A 21250-nucleotide genomic window follows, 5' to 3' on the forward strand; every position below is an offset into this window, starting at 1 on the left:
GCTTAATTTATGATGAGTATATGATTAGTTCTTCATAATAATCAATTGCACTCTAGATTCTACTTGACCTTTTTGGGGCAATTTTGAGACACACAGGCTTCTTAAAGAGAGATATCGGTTACATTAAATTATTCACAATAGAGGAAACATCAGAAATAGCTCAATACCATAGATACTTCCCATTTTTCTTCCTGTTCAACAGCTTTAATATATTTTCCTGCCAGCCAATCCAGAAAACTAATGACAAGACAAATTGTTTGAGTTTAAATTTTCCTCCTTGGCTATCTATTGCTGCCTTCTCTAGTGGAGATTATAAATAATGGTAAAGGTATAGATAGGAAGAAGAAAGAACTTAAGGTCTTAGAAAATCTACAACTTCAATACTCATACAAGGAACCAATGTACTCTACACATTGGCCTAAGGATATGATTGCAAGTTATTTTAGCAAGTGAAATAAGATGCATCTCCAAGTTTCCCCATTGTCAAGTACATCTTCACAAAAGTATGACCTATAAGTGAGAAACATACATGCTAATCAATCCCAAATGCTTCTGAAACGTGGTGCTCAAGGCAGATAGGAAGCAGCTTCAACACCAAAGACATGTAGCCAAGGAACAGCTAATAAGCTAACCTCAGAGCTACATTACTTAATATACATTTATTAAGTGTGTATTAGCACAGGCACTGAAAGCAAAAGAAAAATAAGGCAACTTTATGGATTGGAATCGGAGTGTTTTCCACAAGCCCATGGGATGAAAACTTGATCCCCATCTGGTGGTATTATTTTAAGATGTGCAAGTAGCTTTAAGAGGTGGGGTCTACTTGGAGGAAGTACAGGTCTCTGGGGCCTTCGGTCTTGCCTAAACTCCTTCCAGCTAATGTGAACTTCTCTGTCACTCCCTTCTAGCCAGGATGGACTGAAACCTCTGAAATAATGAGCCAAAATACACCCTTCCTCCTTTAACTTGTTTATGTCTGCAACTTTGTCGTAGTTACAAAAATGCTAAGTGGCAGAAGTAGGGAGTAGGGCTATTGCTATGACTATCTGAAAACACATCTCAGAAATTTTCCGAATTAATGGGAGAGGAATTTGAGAATGCCTGGAGACACAGGCTAGAGAATCCTGAGAAGGCTGTAAATGAAGCACAGTCAGGGTTATGGCACTCAAAAGAGTAGAGGAGCTAACAGGAATGTGGACAGTGAAGTGGGTTTCGGATGGAACTGAACTAGAGGCCATTAACTTTACAGTCCAGCAATAAACTCGTCTATATTTTGTCTATGCCTCGAGACTCTGAGGGAGGCTAAATTTAAAGAAGATGGCCTAATTAATCTTGTGCAAGGGACTTCAAGGCAGCATAACACTCAAGCTATGGCATGATGGCTGCTGGCTGCTTTAATCAAAGTTATAGTGAAATCTATGAGCAAAGAGCAGAGGGGAAAGGCTTAGAAAACTTGGGATTTTGCATAGAAAAAAAATGCTCATAAAAATGTAGGGCCAAGAACAGTGTGGCTGCCAAAAAAGGTAATTAAAAAGAAGCCAAGCCAGGTGCCAGGGGCTCATGCCTGAAATCCTAGTTACTCAGGAGGCTGAGATTTGAGGACTGTGAATTGAAGCCAGCCAGGGCAGGAATCCATGAGACTCATCTCTAAAAACCAACAAGAAGCAGAAAGAGGAGGATAAAGTGCCACAGGATAAAGTGCCAGCCTTGAGCAAAACAGCTAAGGGGCAGTGCCTAGGCCCAAGTTCAAGCCCCAGCAATAGTACACATACACACAAAGAAGTAGGTGGCAATGGGACAATAAGAAAGATATCTTGAGAGCATCTCAGGAATTTGGTGGATTCTATTCACTGTAGGCTCATTTGAAAGAGTTCTGAAATCCCTGTTGGTACAGGGCCACCTAGTATAGTGGTGTTTCTTTACAATCAGCTATCCAAGTTCTCAAGGCCTGGATATTGCTTGAATTAGCAGCAGACCTTGGTGTTGTCCATTTAATACTGATTGCATGCATACAGAATGTGAGAGTTATGGGCTTTGAAGGCTTCCACACAGATTTGAAAGAAATTTCTGGGAGCCCAGGCAGTGTATGATGGGGTCAGGATGGCTGCACGCACCCCCTGAAAAGGAAGTGCTGAAACCCATGGGGGTGAAGCTAACAGAGGCAACAGAGACCCTGGAAAGTTAGAGAGGCCTAGAATATGGAATGTCTGGTGAGGAGAGCTGCAAGCAAAAGCAAAGCCAGATTAAGAGATAGGTCATGTAGGATGAAATTGACGGAACAAGAAGGGACAGGCCTAAGTCCTTTAGAGTGAATCTCATAGCATGAGTTTGGAATGCTGGAAATGGAGCTACAGGATTGAATGTTTGCATGCTGGGTATCCATCTTGCTTTGGTTCCATCTTTCCTTGCTAGTCTACTCTTTCCTTTGGGATTAACAATATTTATTCTATACCATTGTGTCTTAAAAGTATGTACCTTTTTTTTTTCTTACATGAGCACAGAGCTGAGTTTGTCTTGAGCCTCACAAGAGATTTTGAACATTGACTTTCAAACCATGTTGGAAATCTAAAGACTATTGGAACTCTTAAGAAAGACACTCTGCATTTTTCATTCTGAGATGACCATGAGTGCTGGGACACCAGGGCAAAGTGTTAGGGTAAGATCTGGAATTTCCCCCACATATCATGTGTTGAAGACATGGTCCCCATCTTGTGGCAGTCTTGGAAGGTGCTGGAGGTAGGGACTAGATCTCTACTTTCTCTGCATCCTGGCCACCATTCTGTTGTTCTGCATCCCCATGCCCTCCTTCTACTAATGGACTGAAACTGTGAGCCAAAATATAACTGAGTAGCTTCTGTCAGTGAAGAAAAATCTAACAAAAACAACATAGAACACTTAGGGAGACTGGATTCACACATAATCAGGAGGCTCTCAGAGGAGTGTGGAGAAAAACCTGTAGTGGTAAGAGTGTGGGAAGGGCTCATGAAGACCCAACAGAACAGGAGAAAGCACTTGAAGGTCAGAAGAAACTAGAAACCAGGTCAGTGGCAAATGAGCTACGTGGCTTGGCTAGTTATACAACCTTTCTACTATCTGGCTTTTCAATCAATACAATGAAGGTAATAATATTTATAAAACTAGCTTGTTTTAAGAAGGAAAAAGATCAAATGTGGAAAGCAATCCATCTGGCCTCTTATAAATACTAAGCACCTAACAAATCATACTGATTTATTATCAATTACCATTATTATCATCAGAATTCTTTTTTATATTATTTATTCATTCATGGAAAAAAGTTACCAGTGATTTCTGATGCCTGACTGGCAGTACTTAATGTGTCTCCATGACTGAGCTTGATGTACTTTGTTCCTGTGTATTCTTTTCATTCTGAATTAATAACTTGGCTATGGATTGTCTGGAGGAGAAACTAAACACTGTAGTTACAATACAGATCAAATTTATAAAATGTTTGGCTTTCTATTAGGTCAGTTTACTCAAGAGAAACATGTCAGTGTTTTTATGCAAATATTACCAACAGGATCGTAAACCCAGGGAAAATACTTATTTGTAACTAGAGAGGCAATATTTTAGTCAAGACACATAGTAGGAAATATCAGTGAATCTGATTAAGACATCATATGAAATGAGAATAAGATAAAAAGAATTCAAGATTATGAAAGTGATTTATATATATATATATATATATATATTATATGCAAGCATCATATGGAAATAGAATAAAAAGGCATCTTAAAGATCCTTAACATAAGACTAGTGTTTCTATAAGCACATGTGAATCTAATATAGAATATCACATATATACACAGTGATGCTTTGATTCCTTATATTTATGTTTGAGATATCTCTATGAGGAATACCATCATTAAATCATATATGTGGGGTATGTGTATAAAATGCAAGACTAAGTTATAAACAGGGATTGCAGATATTTTCAAATGACATTTTACACTTGGTTGTCTGCTACTAATAGTTATTCCTTTAATCCAGCATGCTTTCATTTGTTCAATATCTCCTATAAAAAGTGGATGCCAGGCATTGATACAATTTAGAAGTGTATTCTATGTCAAGTACAATATGCATTGTCTATTACTATGAGCTCTAAATGCATTCTCAAATGACCTTCTTTTTACTCACTATGATTTTAAATAATAGGATAGAAACTTTGAAGTTTTTCTTTAAATAATTTTCCCCTTAAACTCTTCCCCAAAAAAGTTGGTAAAGGGTCTTTAAAAAAATCTTGAGAGTCAGGTGAATGTGAAGTGATCAGAATGAAGGAAGAGGAAAACAGCCCAGTGAAGTGCTCTGTAATTAAACTGTGCTGTGTGAAGCATGTCCTAGAAACACAAGAAGGCTGAGTCCTACCAATAAAATGCTCAAGAAATCCTCACTCAGAGGGTATTAACACTCACAGTAGTTATTTCAAGAGTGGGTTCCTTTTATCCTTTCAGTTAAGAAAATCCTACCACCTCCAGTCACTGTTATTTTTTTCCTGTTTTTTTTTTTTTTATCTTCTGTCTCTCCTACTTCTTTTTCTTTTCTTATTGGGACCCTTTTTTAGCACCCTTCAAATAAATCAAGTAATTTCTGTAGAGTGGCCCTAAGCCTATTGAGAGGAAAATGAGGATGGATGATGTAGTGCTGGACAAAGAACTGAGATCACCAGATTTGAGCTTCCTTCCCTAAGGCCATTTTGGTCCCTGGAAGCCAGGTAAGCCAGCTGGAGCTCATTATCATCTTCTCTACTACATAGAATGTGTTTGTGGGCCACTGCCCATTCTGGAATCTGTACCCTGAGGAGGATAAGAGGAACCACAAAGGTATAAAAAAAAATCCTCTCAAAGTGGAGAAAGCTGACAAGGTCGTACTTTCATATTGTGTGGATCTTCTGTTCATGTATACTGTATTGTTTCCTCTGTTTTGTTTTGTTTTCTTTTTTTAATAACCATCCCACTTGTGGTAGCCTGAATCACCCCCCCTGCTTATAAAACACAGATAAATCAGTGGCTTTCTATGGGGAAAACCCTGCCAATTCCCACTTATTCCGTCAGCTTTTGCTACCTCTTCTGGCCAGAAGTGGTAAGATTTCTGAGATTTATTTTATGAAGAAAGCTTTTCCTTATTTATTCTTTCATAGTCATTTAGTGAGCACTACAGGATGGGGATGTGAATCACAGACAGAAATGACAAAGTGCTTGCCTCAATAAAGTGACAGTGAAGGAAAGAAGGTCAACATTATACATGTATCGTATTTTAAAGCAAGGGTTTGAAAAAATATGTGACCATCAGAACTTGTTGTCACTTGAAACTGGAGAGGTAGCTTAGTGGCAGAGTAGTTGCACAGACTGCACTAGCATTGTAAAAGAAAGAAAGAAACAAAACAAGCAAAACTACTTGTCATCTATGATCTATGAACTAAGTACATGTGATTTTCCTGGCAAACTATTAGCTCATATTTAGCATCTTCTTATGACTTTCTAAACTGTCTGCCATTACTTTAGATGGTGAGCAGTAGGATTTACTATGAATTTAGTATTTGCTGGTGCACTCTTGTAATCAATTAAAATGATGAATTTAATCCAATTCAGCTGGCCATCTTAAAGTTGTTCATGATATTTTTCCCTTGTGCTTTCTGACAATAACAACTATGGGTACTGTATGTGATCCCAGATCTTTTTTTTTTTTTTTAATCTAAAGAAACTGAAAATATTTTTTTTGGGGGGGAGAGTAGCATTTCCCTTTCTACCAAAGACACAAGTAGTGCATTGCTGGGTGTTCATGATGTATACTGTGCTTCACATTTACTATACACTTAACAGAGTACTGAGATCCTAGCCTATTTTTTTTTAAACAAAGAATCACTTGCTTTTTCAAGTGATAAGTCAAAGTGTAAAGTAAAAGTTGATATGCTTCTGACTGTAAATCATAATTAGCCTACACTATCTTAACATGTAAATCACACACCCATACTAGAAAACTCTAGCTAGGAACATGTAAATTACAAGATTGAAATTACAAAATTTCTTCACTATATATTTATAATTATCAAGTCTATTATCAATTCTGTTTAAAGCAGCTCTAAAACATGTTGTTGATATTAGGATGATAAGTAACAAAAACCTTGTAGAGTCTTGATACCAAATCAAAAGAAGTATTTTTAAAATATTTAGGTATTCATTTACATTTAAACATTATATTTCAGCAACTATAATTGCTTTCAGTTTGTTGGAACATTGTTTTTCTAAATGAGCTTACTGCAAAGAACATACCTGATTGAAAACAAGAGATTTGTTTCTATACTTAAAGATGACTTTCTAAAATACTTAGATCACATCTCTAGTAATGTAAGTCTAAGATAACTGCTTTTCAAATAATAAAGATGGATCCTAGCATGCTCTTTTTCATGGAAATGTCTGTGGTATTTGTCATCAGCCATCAGTTCCTTGGATATGTGTCCATTTTTTAATAGGTTGACAAGGGGAAATATTCTGGTTCATGGATATAAAACTGAAACCCGAGAGAGAAGCTTCACCTGTCTTTGTTTCTAGAGATCACAGATGAACCAGTAGAAGTGTACTAAGCTCCATACTCCTTTGATTCCACCTTGATCCTGAGTTCCTCCAGACATAGGGATGAAATTGAAAATCATCCTCAAATTTGAGGCTTAATATCCATGCTGCTGGGCATAAAGGAGAGCAGATAATAGCTCTCAAGCAGGCTAGGGCTCAACTTGAAGGAAATGGGTGAAATTTATACATTGGGAACTGGAAGGATAACAAAGCTACAAAGAATCATAATAAGAGCTGAGGGGCAGTGGCTCACTCCTGTAAGCTAGCTACTCAAGAGGCTGAGAGCTCAGGATCCCACCAGGCCAGGCAGAAAAGTCCATTTAACTACCAAAAGACCAGAAGTGGAGGTGTGGGTCAAATGGCAAAGCATCAGCCTCTAGTTTACAAAAAAAGCTAAAAGACAGAGCCCAGGCCATGAGTTCAAGTACCAGCATTAAAAAAAGAAAAGAAACATAAATAAAGTGGCAACTATTAAAAATTTTAAACATTAAACAGTAATAAGGATATAATGAAGCAAAAACAAATCACATACTTTGTCAGAGAAGGGAGTTTAAAGTCTCAATTGACTCCTGGTCTCCTGGTATTGTGAGACTACAAACAAGTATACCACATGGTCTGTGTCACCATGAGAATGTGTGTTTTACTTACCTCCAGATGCTCTAAAATATAGGGTGGATTTGTCATGCCAAGCCTGAGCATCGCTCCTTCAGGAATCACTTCCACCAGCTTCCATAGGAGTGTGGGGAGGTCAGTGCCAATATCTCTGCCATAGGCCCCCGTGTCTTCACTGGTCAACCAGATCTCACAAACACCCTCTGTGAATCAAAGAAGATAATTAACAGAGAGATGGTAGAGCTGTTTCCTTCATCATTACAGCTGCTCACTCATTTTAATGCAGTGTTTTTCAACATTATTATGCAGGAAGTCTGGGCATTCAATTGCGAAGAAAAAGCAACATATCCCAAGGTGGTAGGGGATTATTAAATTCATTTTATGAACACTAGAGAGTTACAACAATGCTGAAAATGATCCGTGTGTTCTATGAAATGATTCACATTCACAGCCAATCAGTTTAACCTTGCTTCCTTCAGGAACATTCCAAGGCTGAACCTTCATTCCCATCTCAAGAGAACATCTATTTTAGCCACAAACAGGCTGGTCATCCCACATAACAGGGATAGTCAACAGTTAGCTCACTGTATCCATCTGCCACCAACCTAAGATGAAAATGTTAAGTGAAGTTAAAGATTAACTTACAAATTATTCATTACAGAGAATCCATGTTTCTCCTCCCCCACCCTCCCAAGTAGGTAGGTGTTCTAATCTGTTTTCTTTATTCATAGTGCTTGTTTTATTGCTGTGTTCTAAAGAGTTAGATGCCACATTAAGTGTTTGTGTTGGAAACCTGTTTACTGACAGCTCCAATCCTATGTCCTATCAACCAGGATTTAGAAAGCTGTACTTATATTTTTGTTGTTATAAAGAATCCCATCTTCAAGTATGATAGCTGGCAATAACATCCTTCCAAAGAATCAGGTGGAAATAGTTTTAGATCACTTAGTGCCATTTAAAATGAATTAAACAGAATGGGCTCTAAGAGTGATGAAGGTTTTTCTAGTCCACATCAGAACACTTCCAAACCCATATTCAATTAAAGGATTAGCTTGTTCTAAAAGGCCAAGTGATTTGCAAGGGTAAAACAAACAATAAATAAGCCTGTGAAATTTGTTCATGCTCAAGTGATTTGTTGCTTTTGAAGAACCTCAACACACATGGCACACGAACTAAGATTTCAGCCTGGACCACAGTGTTTCTAGAAAGTGTCTTCAAATTATCATTTTAAATTGTCTTTAGTTGGCAAAAGGGTTTCAAAAATACATTTAACTCTTCCTAACCAAGACAACAAATAAAATGCATGGCTTTTACACAAATGTGAACTTAGAATTCACAGAATTTTTTTAAAAGCAAAAACAAAAGAGCTTTAGTATACTGCACAGCTTAGAGGTAATATCTGTCAATGATCTCCCATTAAAATAAAAAAGATATATACTTCATCAAAAATTCATGTAACCCATATAAAAATGTTTCCATTTTCTGAGGCAGGCACAGCCCCACGTACACCATCACAACGTGGAAAATACAAGGATAATAATATTCAAGAGGCAGAGGCAGCAGGATTGCTGTTCAGGGCCAGACTGGGCTACATAGCGAGACTCTGTCTCAAAAATAAACAAACAACAAAACCCCCACTAAGAATAGAAATAAAATTTTAGTTTCCCAAATGAAAGAATTCTGAGTTGGTAATGAGAATAAAGCTATTTAAAAAAAACCTCCAATAAGAAAGCTGAAAATATTTATATTTAAAAAATTAGTAGTGTTATAAACATTTAAACCCAAGTTTAAGTTATAAATCCTCAATTCTTATTGTGTGTGTGTGTGTGTGTGTGTGTGTGTGTGTGTGTGTGTGTGTGTGAGTGTGCTCGCACGCGTGCACCAGTCCTGTAACTTGAACTCAGGGTCTGGGTACTGCCTCTGAGCTTCTTTGGCTCAAGGGCTCTCTATCACTTGAGTTGCAGCTCCACTTCAGCTTTAGTGGAGATAAAAGCCTCACAGACTTTCCTGCCTGGGCAGGCTTTGAGCCACAATCCTCAGATTTCAGCCTCTTGAGTAGCTAGGATTATAGGCATGAGCCATCAGTGCCCAGTTCCTTTTAGTTTTAATCATGCAGTTAAAACATGATTTCTTTACCCTCTAAAGAAGTATGTGTCTATAAGCTATATTTATAGTCTTACAATTCTATAAACATTCTCTGTACATAAAATAAATATTTTCACTTTGAAAATGAATTGCAATTAATGGGGTCATCTTTATTTTAATATTATATACATAATCAGACAGGGGATTCATACATTATTAAAAAAATACATTTTTATCACAAATCCACTCGAGGAAAAGAGATGGCTAAGTAACAACATAAACAGATTTTAAAACATTCTGAAAGAGGTTATAAAAACAGGACATTTTTCCATGATTTTCCAGTTACTGGCATTTGAGCAGCACAATATGAATATTTTAAAATGAACAGAATAATTTTAATTTGTAATTTTTCCATCCAAATGGTTCCATGTTATGCCTTATGTAGAGGCAATGCGTTCCTGGAACAGTGCCTTGCTGTTGCTAGATGAATATAGAAGGGGAAAATCACTATGAATAGGAATGGAAATAACATCCACACAGAAAACAGCAGTTGGCTCTTCAAACTGCAAAGGTGGGGACCAATAGCCCCCTGGTGGGCTAAAGCTTCAAATTAAATCACATAAAGAGGAAGCAGCTGTAATATTAAATCAGCCACAACAGAAATAATACTCTTTATGTCTCTAAGACCAAGGCTGCTAAAATGTTCGTATAAGAGCAGCCTAGTCCAGAATACAATAAAATGAAAGACATGTAAAGACATGTGAAGCCCTGGAATGGAGAATTTTGCCTTGTTAGTCTAATGCCCTAAGTGTTATTGTATATCAGTGTGAGAAAGTTCAGATCTGTGATGTGGACATCTCACATCTTAGGACATGCAAATCACTTTGTATAAGGTAAACATAGAATAACTGTGTCTGATGCCCTTTTTTCCTGAGAAATCTTGCTAGTTTTCTATTAGGAGTACTTCCTGGACAGGTATACAAATGCAACAGGGAGCTAAGGGTCATGATAATCACTCATGGACATACACTCAGACACATGCATGTACACAAGCCTGCACACATAGCTAGCTATATTTATGGACAAAAGTGCTCACCTAAACAATTTTGTTCCTTAAAGACTTCCATTATAAACTATGTTTTGTTGCACATTCACCTCTTAAACCATCCATCAAACATCTACTGGATTCTTCTTTACTTGGTGCACTGCAGTTATTTTGGATCATGACAGATATGGATTCATCAGTAATATTTTGTTATTGCCTAGGAGCTGGCCAGGGGACACTGTCTGGTACACACGGTACTTCCTGTACATCCCTACTATGGATGTTTTGGAGGACATAGACTCAAGCATAGGAAGGACTAAGATAGATGAGAAGTAAATGCACAACTAAAAACTCCCATACTTAAAAAAATGTGAAAAAAAGGGAAAGAAAAGTGGCAGTAGAAAAGTAGATAGAGACCAGTCTTCTTGATGAAGAAGAGACTTTTTCCTAAAACTGTTCTTCCAAATGCCTCTAGTTTATTTTCCCAAAATTACTAAGCTTATCTGATTTTCTAATGCATACCTGATTCATCAGATCTTCCATCACCTTCCCATCTAATGTGCTAATCTGGTAAAAGAACAGCAAATGTTCCGAAGGAATGAAACAGTACAGTTGGAAATCCTTAAAACATTTTAGTTATTAGAACATTTTATCATCTTATTCAACTAACTACAGTTCCTGCAATTGAATCACAAAAATATTTTTTCCTGAATAGAAAGCAAGCTCAACACAACAGCTGGATTCCAATCACAGCTCCATAGTAATTTGAAATGACAGAAGATGGAAAAAGTAGAAGACATAAAAGGTTAATAATAAAAGAAAAGATAATATCCTCAATAAAACAGCCTCACAACAAAGAAAATCCTGTTTCAAAAATCAAACTTTGCCAAAACCTCAATTTCAAAAGATTATGACTCACTATAACTTTTCTTACGTATGAGCTACACCGTAATAAATAAAAAAAATGAGTATAGATTGAGTTCATCTGGTTAGAAAAGTGTTATTTCTCCAGCAGCTCTTATTTTATCATTAGGGAGAAATTTCCACCAAAAGTTGTTACAATTATTCCATTATGAGGTTCTAAAAACAAGGATTATGAAAATATGAAAACTATCAAAACTGATTAGAATGACCAGTAGTTAAAGGGCACTAGATGCAGGAAATCCTACATCAAATAACCATAAAAAACAATCCACCTGAGAACCCTGCTAAATATCTTCTCCCCAGATAGACTCCCCACTTCGTGGGTTTTGTTCACCATTTCTATCTTTTGCCTTCTCCTTTCTCCTCTCAGTAGTTCCATCCTTAATTCTTCCCCAACCATTCCATTTTAACACTCTTTCTCCCAATAAAGAATGTCAATCAAGCATGTCAATTGTTATATTTACTTAATACTCACTGAATTATCTTTTACTTGTTGTTGCTCTAAAGATCACAGAATATATTGTAAAGTTTTATATGTTCTTTGTTTCCAAGGTTCTGATTCTTGGAAAATTCAGGGATAAATATAATCATCTGTTTAAGCATCTGAAAGGCCATGCAAATTTTTCCAGTGGGAATGGTTTTAAACAATAATATACAGAGATAACTATGTGCCTACGTAGTCTGTTAATTTAAGAGCAAATTAGACAATATAACTCCTTTAGTTCTTTCTAATCCTATTACTGGACTTGTTAAATATTTATGTTTTCCTCTTAGATAAAAAGGTCTTAAACTTATTAAGGAAAGCATCATACTAAGACCAAACAGTACTATATCCTTTTTTTTCCTGTTTTACAGAATTGATGTACATCTGATAAAATAGCAACTCACAGGTGACTTGCAAAATAATTAGTTCATTCTTCAATTATATGTTTATATTACTCTTTTATAAATTGAATAAATTTAAAATAAATTACTGACTAGAGAATATTATTTATTTATCTAGGCACCAAGGATCAAATGTGGATCCTTGTACATGCAAAGCAAGAATGTTTCCTCTGAGCTACACCTTCTCTTTGAGTAAAGGTTAAATTTATAGAAAAGTTTCAAATATATGCTTATTTCTTTCAGAAAGATTTGAAGTGAAAGTGATAAACTGCTAAGAAAACTGTGCTAGTAATTTTTTTACATGTTGGAAATAATTTTAACTTAAAATTTAATAACAATGATATCAATAATCAGATAAATTTTGGTGAAATTCATCACTTTTAATTTCAAAAAATACTAAGAAAGAAAGATTTAGTAATCAGTAAATGAAGTCAGTATGTTTTGAGAAAACTGGCCCTAAAAGCACAAATGAAGTGTAATGATCCTCATTAAATTCTGTTATCTGAGGTTAAATTGGAGAGCTAATATTTGGTATTTTAAAATAGCATAACTATTCTCTATTTTAAGGGGAAAATAGAATTACATTTTTCACCCAACTACTACAATGAAGACAAAGAAATAATAACTTTCACCATCAATAATTCAACTTTTTAGCTGGGCCTAATGGCATGTTTCTATAATCTCAGCATGGAAGAAGCAAAAGGAAGAGGATGGCAAGTTCAAGATCAGCCTGACTTAGTAGTGAGGCCCTGTCTCAAAAAAAAACGAAAACAGGGGCTGGGAAGGTGGCTCAGTGGTAGAGCACTTGCCTTGCATGCCTGAGGCCCTGGGTTCAGTTCCCCAGCACCACATAAGCAAAAAGAAAAAAGCCGGAAGTGGCTCTGTGACTCAAGTGGTAGAGCACTAGCCTGGAGCTGAAGAGCTGAGGGACAGCGCCCAGGCCGAGAGTTCAGGCCCCACGACCGTACCAAAACAAAACAAAACCAAAAAAACAAAGCCTCTTAAACAACTGCTATTAAAGAAATAGCAATTATAGTTGGTTAGTGAAAGCAAGAGAAACAGCAGGACTAGGACTCTGACAACTGCCTGCTACTCACTCCAATTAACCCATTCAGGGCTCCTCGGTGAGCCCCTACATGTGATGTAAGATTTCAGTAAATTTGTGCTGGAGTCAGTGAGATTGACATCTCTCTTCATGGTCTATCACTAAGCTCAGTAAAAACAGATTTCATTGAAAAGGCCTTTTTTTGTTCTATTCTCAATACTATACATGTTGGGATAATTAAACACTGTGTTTGGATAGCACAAGATAATCTTTAAAAATCAGAAGTACCAAGTTAGGAAATCTCATAATATTTTATTTCATTTTACAAACACAGAGGCTACCTACCCAAAGTTATACAACAAGGAACAGCATAACAGAGATTAGATTAGACTCTCTCTCTGTGCCTCTTTCTCTCTCTGTCTCTGCCCCTCCCCCTCCCTCAGGGTTTGGGCTCTATTTCTGGCTTTTTTTTCCCCCTCTCTCAAGACTATCACTCTATCACTTGAGCTATAGCTTCACTTTTGGCTTTTTGATAGTTGGTTGGACATAAGAGGCTCATAGACTTTCCTACCTGGCTTTGAATGGTAATCCTCAGATCTCATCCTTCTGAGTAGCTAGCATTGCAGGGGTGAGCTCCCAGCATCTTAGAATCAATCTAATTTCAAGGAAGGAACTCCAATATTATCCCCAGGACACCCACAAAAAGTTGTAGTAACATGAGAAAAAAGAAATAACACAAGAGAAACTAAACAACACACACATACACAGGCCTAAGCCTACAGCCTCCCAGTCACATGTGACCACTGACTTGAAATGCAGGTAGTCCAAAGAGCGATGTGCTTGAGGTATGAAGTACTTTGGAAGATTCATATGAAAATAATTCATTAATATTTTAAGTATTCATTTAAAGCTTAAATGACTGCATTTGGGATATATTAGGCTGATTAAAATACCTGACTGAAATTATTTAAATCTGTATTCTTAACTTTTCTTAATATGACTAGGACATAATTTTAAACTATACTTATACAGTCACATATTTTTCTATTGGATAGCACTTCTACAGACTATAGAACTGCCTACAATGAGGAACTTCAGGAATTAACATGAATGTTAACATAGACGACAGAAATATACTAATAGATTATACTTTATCCTGCACAATTCATTAAAAAGTGAAAAGCCGGGCTGAGAATGGGCTCAGTGGTAAAGTGCTTGCCTCACAAGCATGAAGCCCAGGTTTGATCCATAAACAGAAAAAAGCATGAAGTGGTGCTGTGGCTCAAGTGGTAGAGCGCTAGTCTTGAGCCAAAGAAGCTCATATACAGTGCCCAGGCCCTGAGTTCAAGCCTTATGACAGGCAAAAAAAAAAAAAAAAAGTGAAAAGACTTCACAGTTAAATAATTTGATTGATAGATATAAGGTGCTGTATTGAATACATTTTGTACTTCATTTACTTATATTTATCTTTGAATATGTTTGTGGAGTCTTATTGAAATCAAATTACATTCTATAGTGAAATAAAAATATGTGGTTTAGGGCTGGGAAGATGGCTCAGTGGTAAGAGTGCCTGCCTTGTATGCATGAGGCACTGGGTTCAATTCAGCACCACACAAGTAGAAAAAGCCACAAGTGGTGCTGTGGTAGAGTACTAGCCTTCAGCTGAAGGGCTAAGTGATAGTGCCCAGGCCCAGAGTTCGGGACCCATAACCGACAAAAAAAAAAAAAAAATGCAGTTTAAAAATGCTTGAGCCTATAATAAGCATTTTGTGTATCACCTTTATCTCATCTTCTTCAGGAAAGAAATTACAATTACATTAATGAAACTCCAAGTTAATTTAACAAAAAATTGACAATCATAAGCCCTCAGTCCTTCTCCATAAAACCATTGCAAAAAAGCTCTCCACTTTCCCCTCCTTTTCTGTTGCCAGTATTACCGTGGTACTCTCTAACTATAATTTAAAAAGAAAAGAGAGTACTTCTAGTAATTGCTGTGGTCCAAAATTAGCCAACTACAGACAAATCATTTTCACTCTTCTAAGTGCACTGGTTAAGTTTTTAAAATGCTTTACCTCAATTAAGCCCATAAAATCTATTTTAAGAACATTTATTTTGATACCTCAAACATGAGTTCACTTAAATATTCTACAAATCCCTTGTGAAAAAAGCAATCATTTTGCATTTTATAACTTCCCAGTTATTTTAAGTTATTTCATGTGACTTAAGCTTGGTTAGGATTTAAGATTAGATCCTACAGTCTCATAAATTCATTTTAAAGATCTTCAGCAGTGCCATATGGGCAGAAATCAATGAATACTTGTTGAAAGGGAGGGACAGACAATTTAGAAGTATTCCATCCAACACATAGAATCTATTGTTCACTGCCTCTTCATCTCATCTCCAACTAGAATAAAAGCTATAGTATGATTGAGATTTTCATAAGCTTTGTTCACCAATGGATCTTCTGTAACCAATGGTACTTAAGGCATTGCAGAATCTGGTGAACATTTGTTGTCTGAGTGAATGAATTATTATTCTTTTATAAAGATGAGAGGGAAGAAAAGCAGGAAGAGATGGAGGAGGAAACAACCAACATATCAAAACAACTGGAACTAACAGAGAAGCCAACAGCTGTTCTTCTCAAACTTGTTCAGAAGACTACTTGTTCAGAAGACACTATTTCAAACAGCACAAAATCTAAGTGCTTACTGAAATTATACAGTCAGAAAGTGCCCAGAATATATGCATTCAGTATGAAAAATGATCCCACAAAACAGGTTGTAAATTGTTTGAGGGACTTGTTTTCTACTTAATCTGGGAGAAAGGTGGACTGACAGCAAACCAGTAAGAAAACACTGCATAAGAAATATAAAAAATTGACATGATGTATCCATCAACTTCATAAACTTTCCCTTTAAAACAAGTAAACAGCATCATTTTATTTGAATAGGCAAAAGGCAGAAGTCCATTAGACAATCACTTGAATACTATCCATCTACTCAGTAGTATAAGTGGCTACTTTCCTACTCCAATAGAACTCCACAAATTTAAACTTAAAAGCTCAAATCCAAAGATGAGACCACAGAGATTTCAACTAGCAACTACATCTTAGTTTTTGAATACCACCTCCAATAAAAAGAATAAGGGCTCCTTTGAAAAGTGGGTGATTTCAGCTGTGGGGTAAGCAAATTACAAGTAACCTAGGAAGATTTTCTAGTTAATAAAGAAAGTATTCAGACATTATGAAGGCGCATCAAAAGAACACAAAAGTCAACTGACGCTCCTACTGACCAGCTGGGTCCAATTTGAACAATAAGGCATGATAGTGATGGAATACAGAGTATAGAACAAAAGAAACATATTGGAGTCCAAATCCATAGAAATAAATATTTGAAAAATAACTGCAAGGGTACACTGGTCAAACTTTTAATTGCCCAGACCAGTATATTACCAAAACCAGTGAAGGGAAGAAGAACTGATATTTGCTTATAACTCCAGCCTGTTGTGGCATGAGGAAGAAAAGCAGCTCACATCATGGTAGACAGGAAAGAAAGGGAGAGTGCCTTGGCTAGAGGGCTTTCCTCTCCCACCTTCAATATTCCACTTTAGTGCCCAGCCCAGCATGGTGCTGCCCATAATCAGGGTTGGTCTTCCCAATTAGTTAAGCCCTCACTGACATACCCAGAGATTATGTGTCACTAATCTCCTAGGTTCTTCTTAACCCAATCAGACTGAAATCAAGATTAAACACCACAAGCCTACCCTCTGTCAACTTGACATGCTAACACACCTCTTTAAAACTGTAACATTCCAGGCTGGGCAATGGTGCCTCAAACTACTCAGTAGGCTAAGATCTGAGGATCATGGTTCAAAGTCAAACAGGCAGGAAAGTCCATTAGACCCTTATCTCCAATAACCACCAGAAAACCAGAAGTAGAGCGGTGGCTCAAAGTGGTAAGGAACTAGCCTTGAGCAAAAAAGTTCAGGAACAGAGCTTAAGCCCTGGATTCAAACCTCATGACCAACAAAAAACAAAAACCTATAATATTGCAAAGTATCCTCTAAAAGACTCAAGGTTGGGTGGGAGTAGGGCACAAGCCTTCTATATATTTAATTTTAATTGCTAAATGTAAAAGGCAAGATAGAAAAATATCTCCCAGGCATGTTCCACAATAATTAACTGTTGGAGGTGAGAATCATAAATAGATGTTAAAGGCAGTGAGCAAAAGTGAAGAGAAAGGATAAATCTTCAGTGTTTTTTTTTTTCTTGTGACACTTATTAATTAAAATGAGAAAGAAATAACTGCAGCAAAGAAATCTGGCACCACCTCCACTAAGTGATAAGAAGTAAATGCACTGACAACATGCCCTGAAAAAGATGCAACAGTGATATTAGTGCCAAAAAGTGACACCACATGACTAAACTGAGAGAGGGTTTATAAAAATAACTGGCCAGTGCATTTCAAAAAGAATTAAGGTTATAAAAGGAAATGAAAAAGAAAGACAGAAGACCTAATGATGAGTGGAGGTGATGAGACTAAGCAGATACAATAACTAAAGGCAGTGTGGGATATTTTACTGCTGAATCTAGGATGAAAAAAAAAAAAAGAATGTTAGAGGGGAGAATGGGAGAAATTTGAATGGGGGTTTTGAGATTGTGCTGCACCATTCTATCAAAGTTAAATTTCTGATGTCATATAATAGTCATATGAAATACGACCATCTGAGAAAGTTTGATGAATGGCAAATGTGAACTGTTAGCATTATATTATTTTGTTGCTGGTACTGAGACAGTCTTGTATGCAAACAGATAGCCTAGAACTGGATTACTATAGCCAAGGCTGGCCTTGAATTATTGGTATGTAATCCAGGCTTGCTTCTAATGTAAAATCCTCCTAGCAACCTCCTCCTAAATGCTGAGATTATAGGTGTAAACTGGCATACCTGGCTCTATGCCCTGTTTCTGTAACCCCTTTTAAAATCTAGCCCTTTTTTTAAAAAAAAAACAATAAAAGTGGACACAGAGGATCAAGGTACAGTACTAGAGTCCTTAAGGCCAAGGATTTATCCTGGAGACTTCAGGTGAAATTTAAACAGAATAGGTTCAAGATAGTCTTTGACTATGGAAAAATAAACCTATTAGCCCAATAGCAAGACAAAGTGTATGGAGTTAAAGTAGGACAATTGTTAGGATAGTTCCCAATATTATTATTTTATTAAACATACATCAAAGTCATTTTTTATCAAAGTAAAAAACCTCACATAGTACATGAAAGTATTTTCCATCTTTTATTTCCTGTTAGAAACCAAAAGACTACCTTTTGAAAAAACATGTATCTTTTTCCCCCCTAATGCAATTATTTTATAATATTCCCTAAACTTCAGAAAACAGCCTCTTTATCCAACTAAGAAAATGAGAAAGGGAAGTTCCCAGATAAGGAAACTTTGTAGAAAATCATACTTGGTCCTCTACTTGTCTACCTCTTACTCAAAGTGGTTGCAAGTAAAAGCATGAGTCCCACACCCTGGGCACCATACTGCATAAATATGATACACACTCACTGTTTACGAAGTACAGCTTAATGTCAAGTAAGAGCAAGAAAAAAAATACTTGGTTTTGAATAGATATCTACAAGCACAATCCTACTCTACCAAGAGTCCATTTCCCCTGTAGTCCCCAGACTTAAAAAATACCCTTGTCATAACAGAAGTGAGACCTTGTCACATTGCTTGCTCCAAGTGAAACTCTCCTAACCTGGAAAGCTGCTCATTTGTTTTATATTCTGTGTCAATTGAAGTCCACTTTCACATCCCTGGTCTTTTTCTAACTACTATGATCAGAATCGCAGTTCATATAATGCTTTGAACATGACTGACATTCTGAAAATAACCAACTATCTTTTATACCACACACAAAAATGAAAATTAAAACAAATGAACCTCAATTGTAGAAATTTCTATTGACCATAAAATTGCTGTCAGTGACACTAAAAAGGTATTTTACTATAAAAGGCCTTCAAATGACAAAATATGCAAATTACTTTCTGCTAGAAATATACCAAATATTCTAAGATTCAGAGTGCTTAAAAATATTCACCCAACTGGGATGATTTCAGATTAAAGAAAATAAGGACTGTGTAATTATATACACTTACCTTGACAAATAGAAAGCAATCTGTGATTAGAACACAGCAATTAGTTACAAAATGCTTCACATGGATTTAATTACCCATCAGTCTACATGTAGCTTAATTACTTTTATCTCATTGCATCAGTAAAAGACTTCTGCCTGAGGCAACTGCCAGTCATATATTTATAAGGCTTCTAGACTTTACAGTGAATATATTATAACATTAAGGCAAATGTGCAAGTTACAGTTGTAGAATATTCTTAATTTTAGGTCTCTTTTAATTCATCACTACCTCATCCCTAAGAGTCAACGAGCTTTCAAACCAACAGTGTCACCTACTTGGCTAAAATAACACTGTTCACATAAACATCACATCTGTTTATTTGAGTCCTGTAAAAACCAGAAGGAAAGACCTTGGAAACTAAAACAATTATGGCAGTAAATCAAAAGGGTATGGTACTTTTATGCATAAAATGAGCAATTATGTTCAGAAAGAAGATGACCTTTCTTTCTTGGAGACAGTGGAATCAGAAGAAACTCCTCTCTTTCATGTCACTCTGCTGATTACACAGTTGAAGACAAGCCAGCCTCCTGGAGTGGAGTTTTTGTGACTCAGTGGAAAGCACTGTCTTCCATGTTTTCTCTATGGCACAGCTTTGGAATCTAGCCAACCAGGGTTTGCCTTTTAGTTCCTGACTCTTAGCTGATGATCTCAATGTATCTGGGCAAGTTATGTAACTGACTTGAGGATAACTAATAACCACATTATTTTTGGCAGTTGAATTCAACAACACATTAAAATCAATAGCAGAAACATCAAGTAGAAGGTCTGGCTGGCTCATCGCAAACATGATAAAATTCTCTATATGTTAGGCTCACATAAAAGGGAGCTAAGAGAATTACATGAATTCAACAGAAAAACAGGATCTCTTTAGAACTAAGAAAAATAACATGCTCCTTCCATTTCTTTCTTAAGAAAAAAAAACAAGTCTGCATTAAGCAGTCTCCATTTGGCTTTAAAACATCATTTTTGTTGTTAGAAATTACTTTCTCAAAAAAAATGTGAGTGTTCAAGACTGTAAATTTTGGTGTAAGGGTATTCTGGCCTCATCTTAGTCTAGAACCACTGAAAACACCCTTCTGGTCAGGAAGGCCAGGCTGGGGGCCAGATGGCCTTGCATTGTTCAATTTGTAGAACTGGAAGGAGGCTTCATTAGGGCTCGAAATTCTCAGGAATGCCTCTGAAATATCTTTCTTTTTTTATCGAAATGCAAATTACTTTTGCTTATCCTTAAATATAAACAAAACAGATAGGTCATGGGTCTCAAATACTACTGAACTATAAAGTGTACTAAAATTTTTAAGTGATGCTGAGTAGGAAGGATTCCAATTAAGTAAGTCTGGAGTGACATCCAAGATCATGTGATACTAAACAAGTAAACGTTGAGACCAACACCAGGTTAGTGGTCCTGAGAAAATTTAACAACAAATTTAACATAGTTATCAAATCCCCAAAAATACTTAAAAAAGGGAAATATGTTCATTCTTTGAATTTACTGAGCATACTATGGTTTCATTCCCCCCCCCCAATTATTAGTCCCAAAGAAAAATACAGACTATTACAAGGAGCTTGGAGCTGGTTTCTGTGTCACCATGAAGTAGTTTTCTATTGTAGTAGAAATATAGAACTGGGAGAGATTAGGTTAATACAAACCAGAAACATTTTGTATACATATCAATATCCCTATTTGTTGTGCACCAATGCTAACATAAGCTTCAGAGTTAGCTTGAGTCATAAGTCTGGCTCTATTGTTTACTAGTTTGGTAACTTAGACAGCCTTAACTATATTTAACTTGTGTGATATGAAGATAATGGTAACATCTACACTAAACAAGGTTGATATAGTAAATATTTTTGACTATTTATTTATTTATTT

General features: G+C 36.4%; 1 protein-coding gene across 2 annotated transcripts in view; it reads right to left on the minus strand.

Moving 5' to 3' along the window:
* Cdkal1 (CDK5 regulatory subunit associated protein 1-like 1) overlaps positions 1 to 21250 on the minus strand; it is a 520358-nt gene that overhangs the window by 221568 nt on the left and 277540 nt on the right. For both annotated transcript variants that reach the window (XM_013030462.1, XM_013030461.1), the window contains one exon: positions 7236 to 7402. In XM_013030462.1, coding sequence (XP_012885916.1) covers positions 7236 to 7402 — 167 coding nt within the window. The remainder of the gene's footprint in view (positions 1 to 7235; positions 7403 to 21250) is intronic.

The sequence above is a fragment of the Dipodomys ordii genome, unplaced genomic scaffold (genome assembly GCF_000151885.1).
Source record: "Dipodomys ordii isolate 6190 unplaced genomic scaffold, Dord_2.0 Scaffold130, whole genome shotgun sequence".
Classification (NCBI taxonomy): Eukaryota; Metazoa; Chordata; class Mammalia; order Rodentia; family Heteromyidae; genus Dipodomys; species Dipodomys ordii.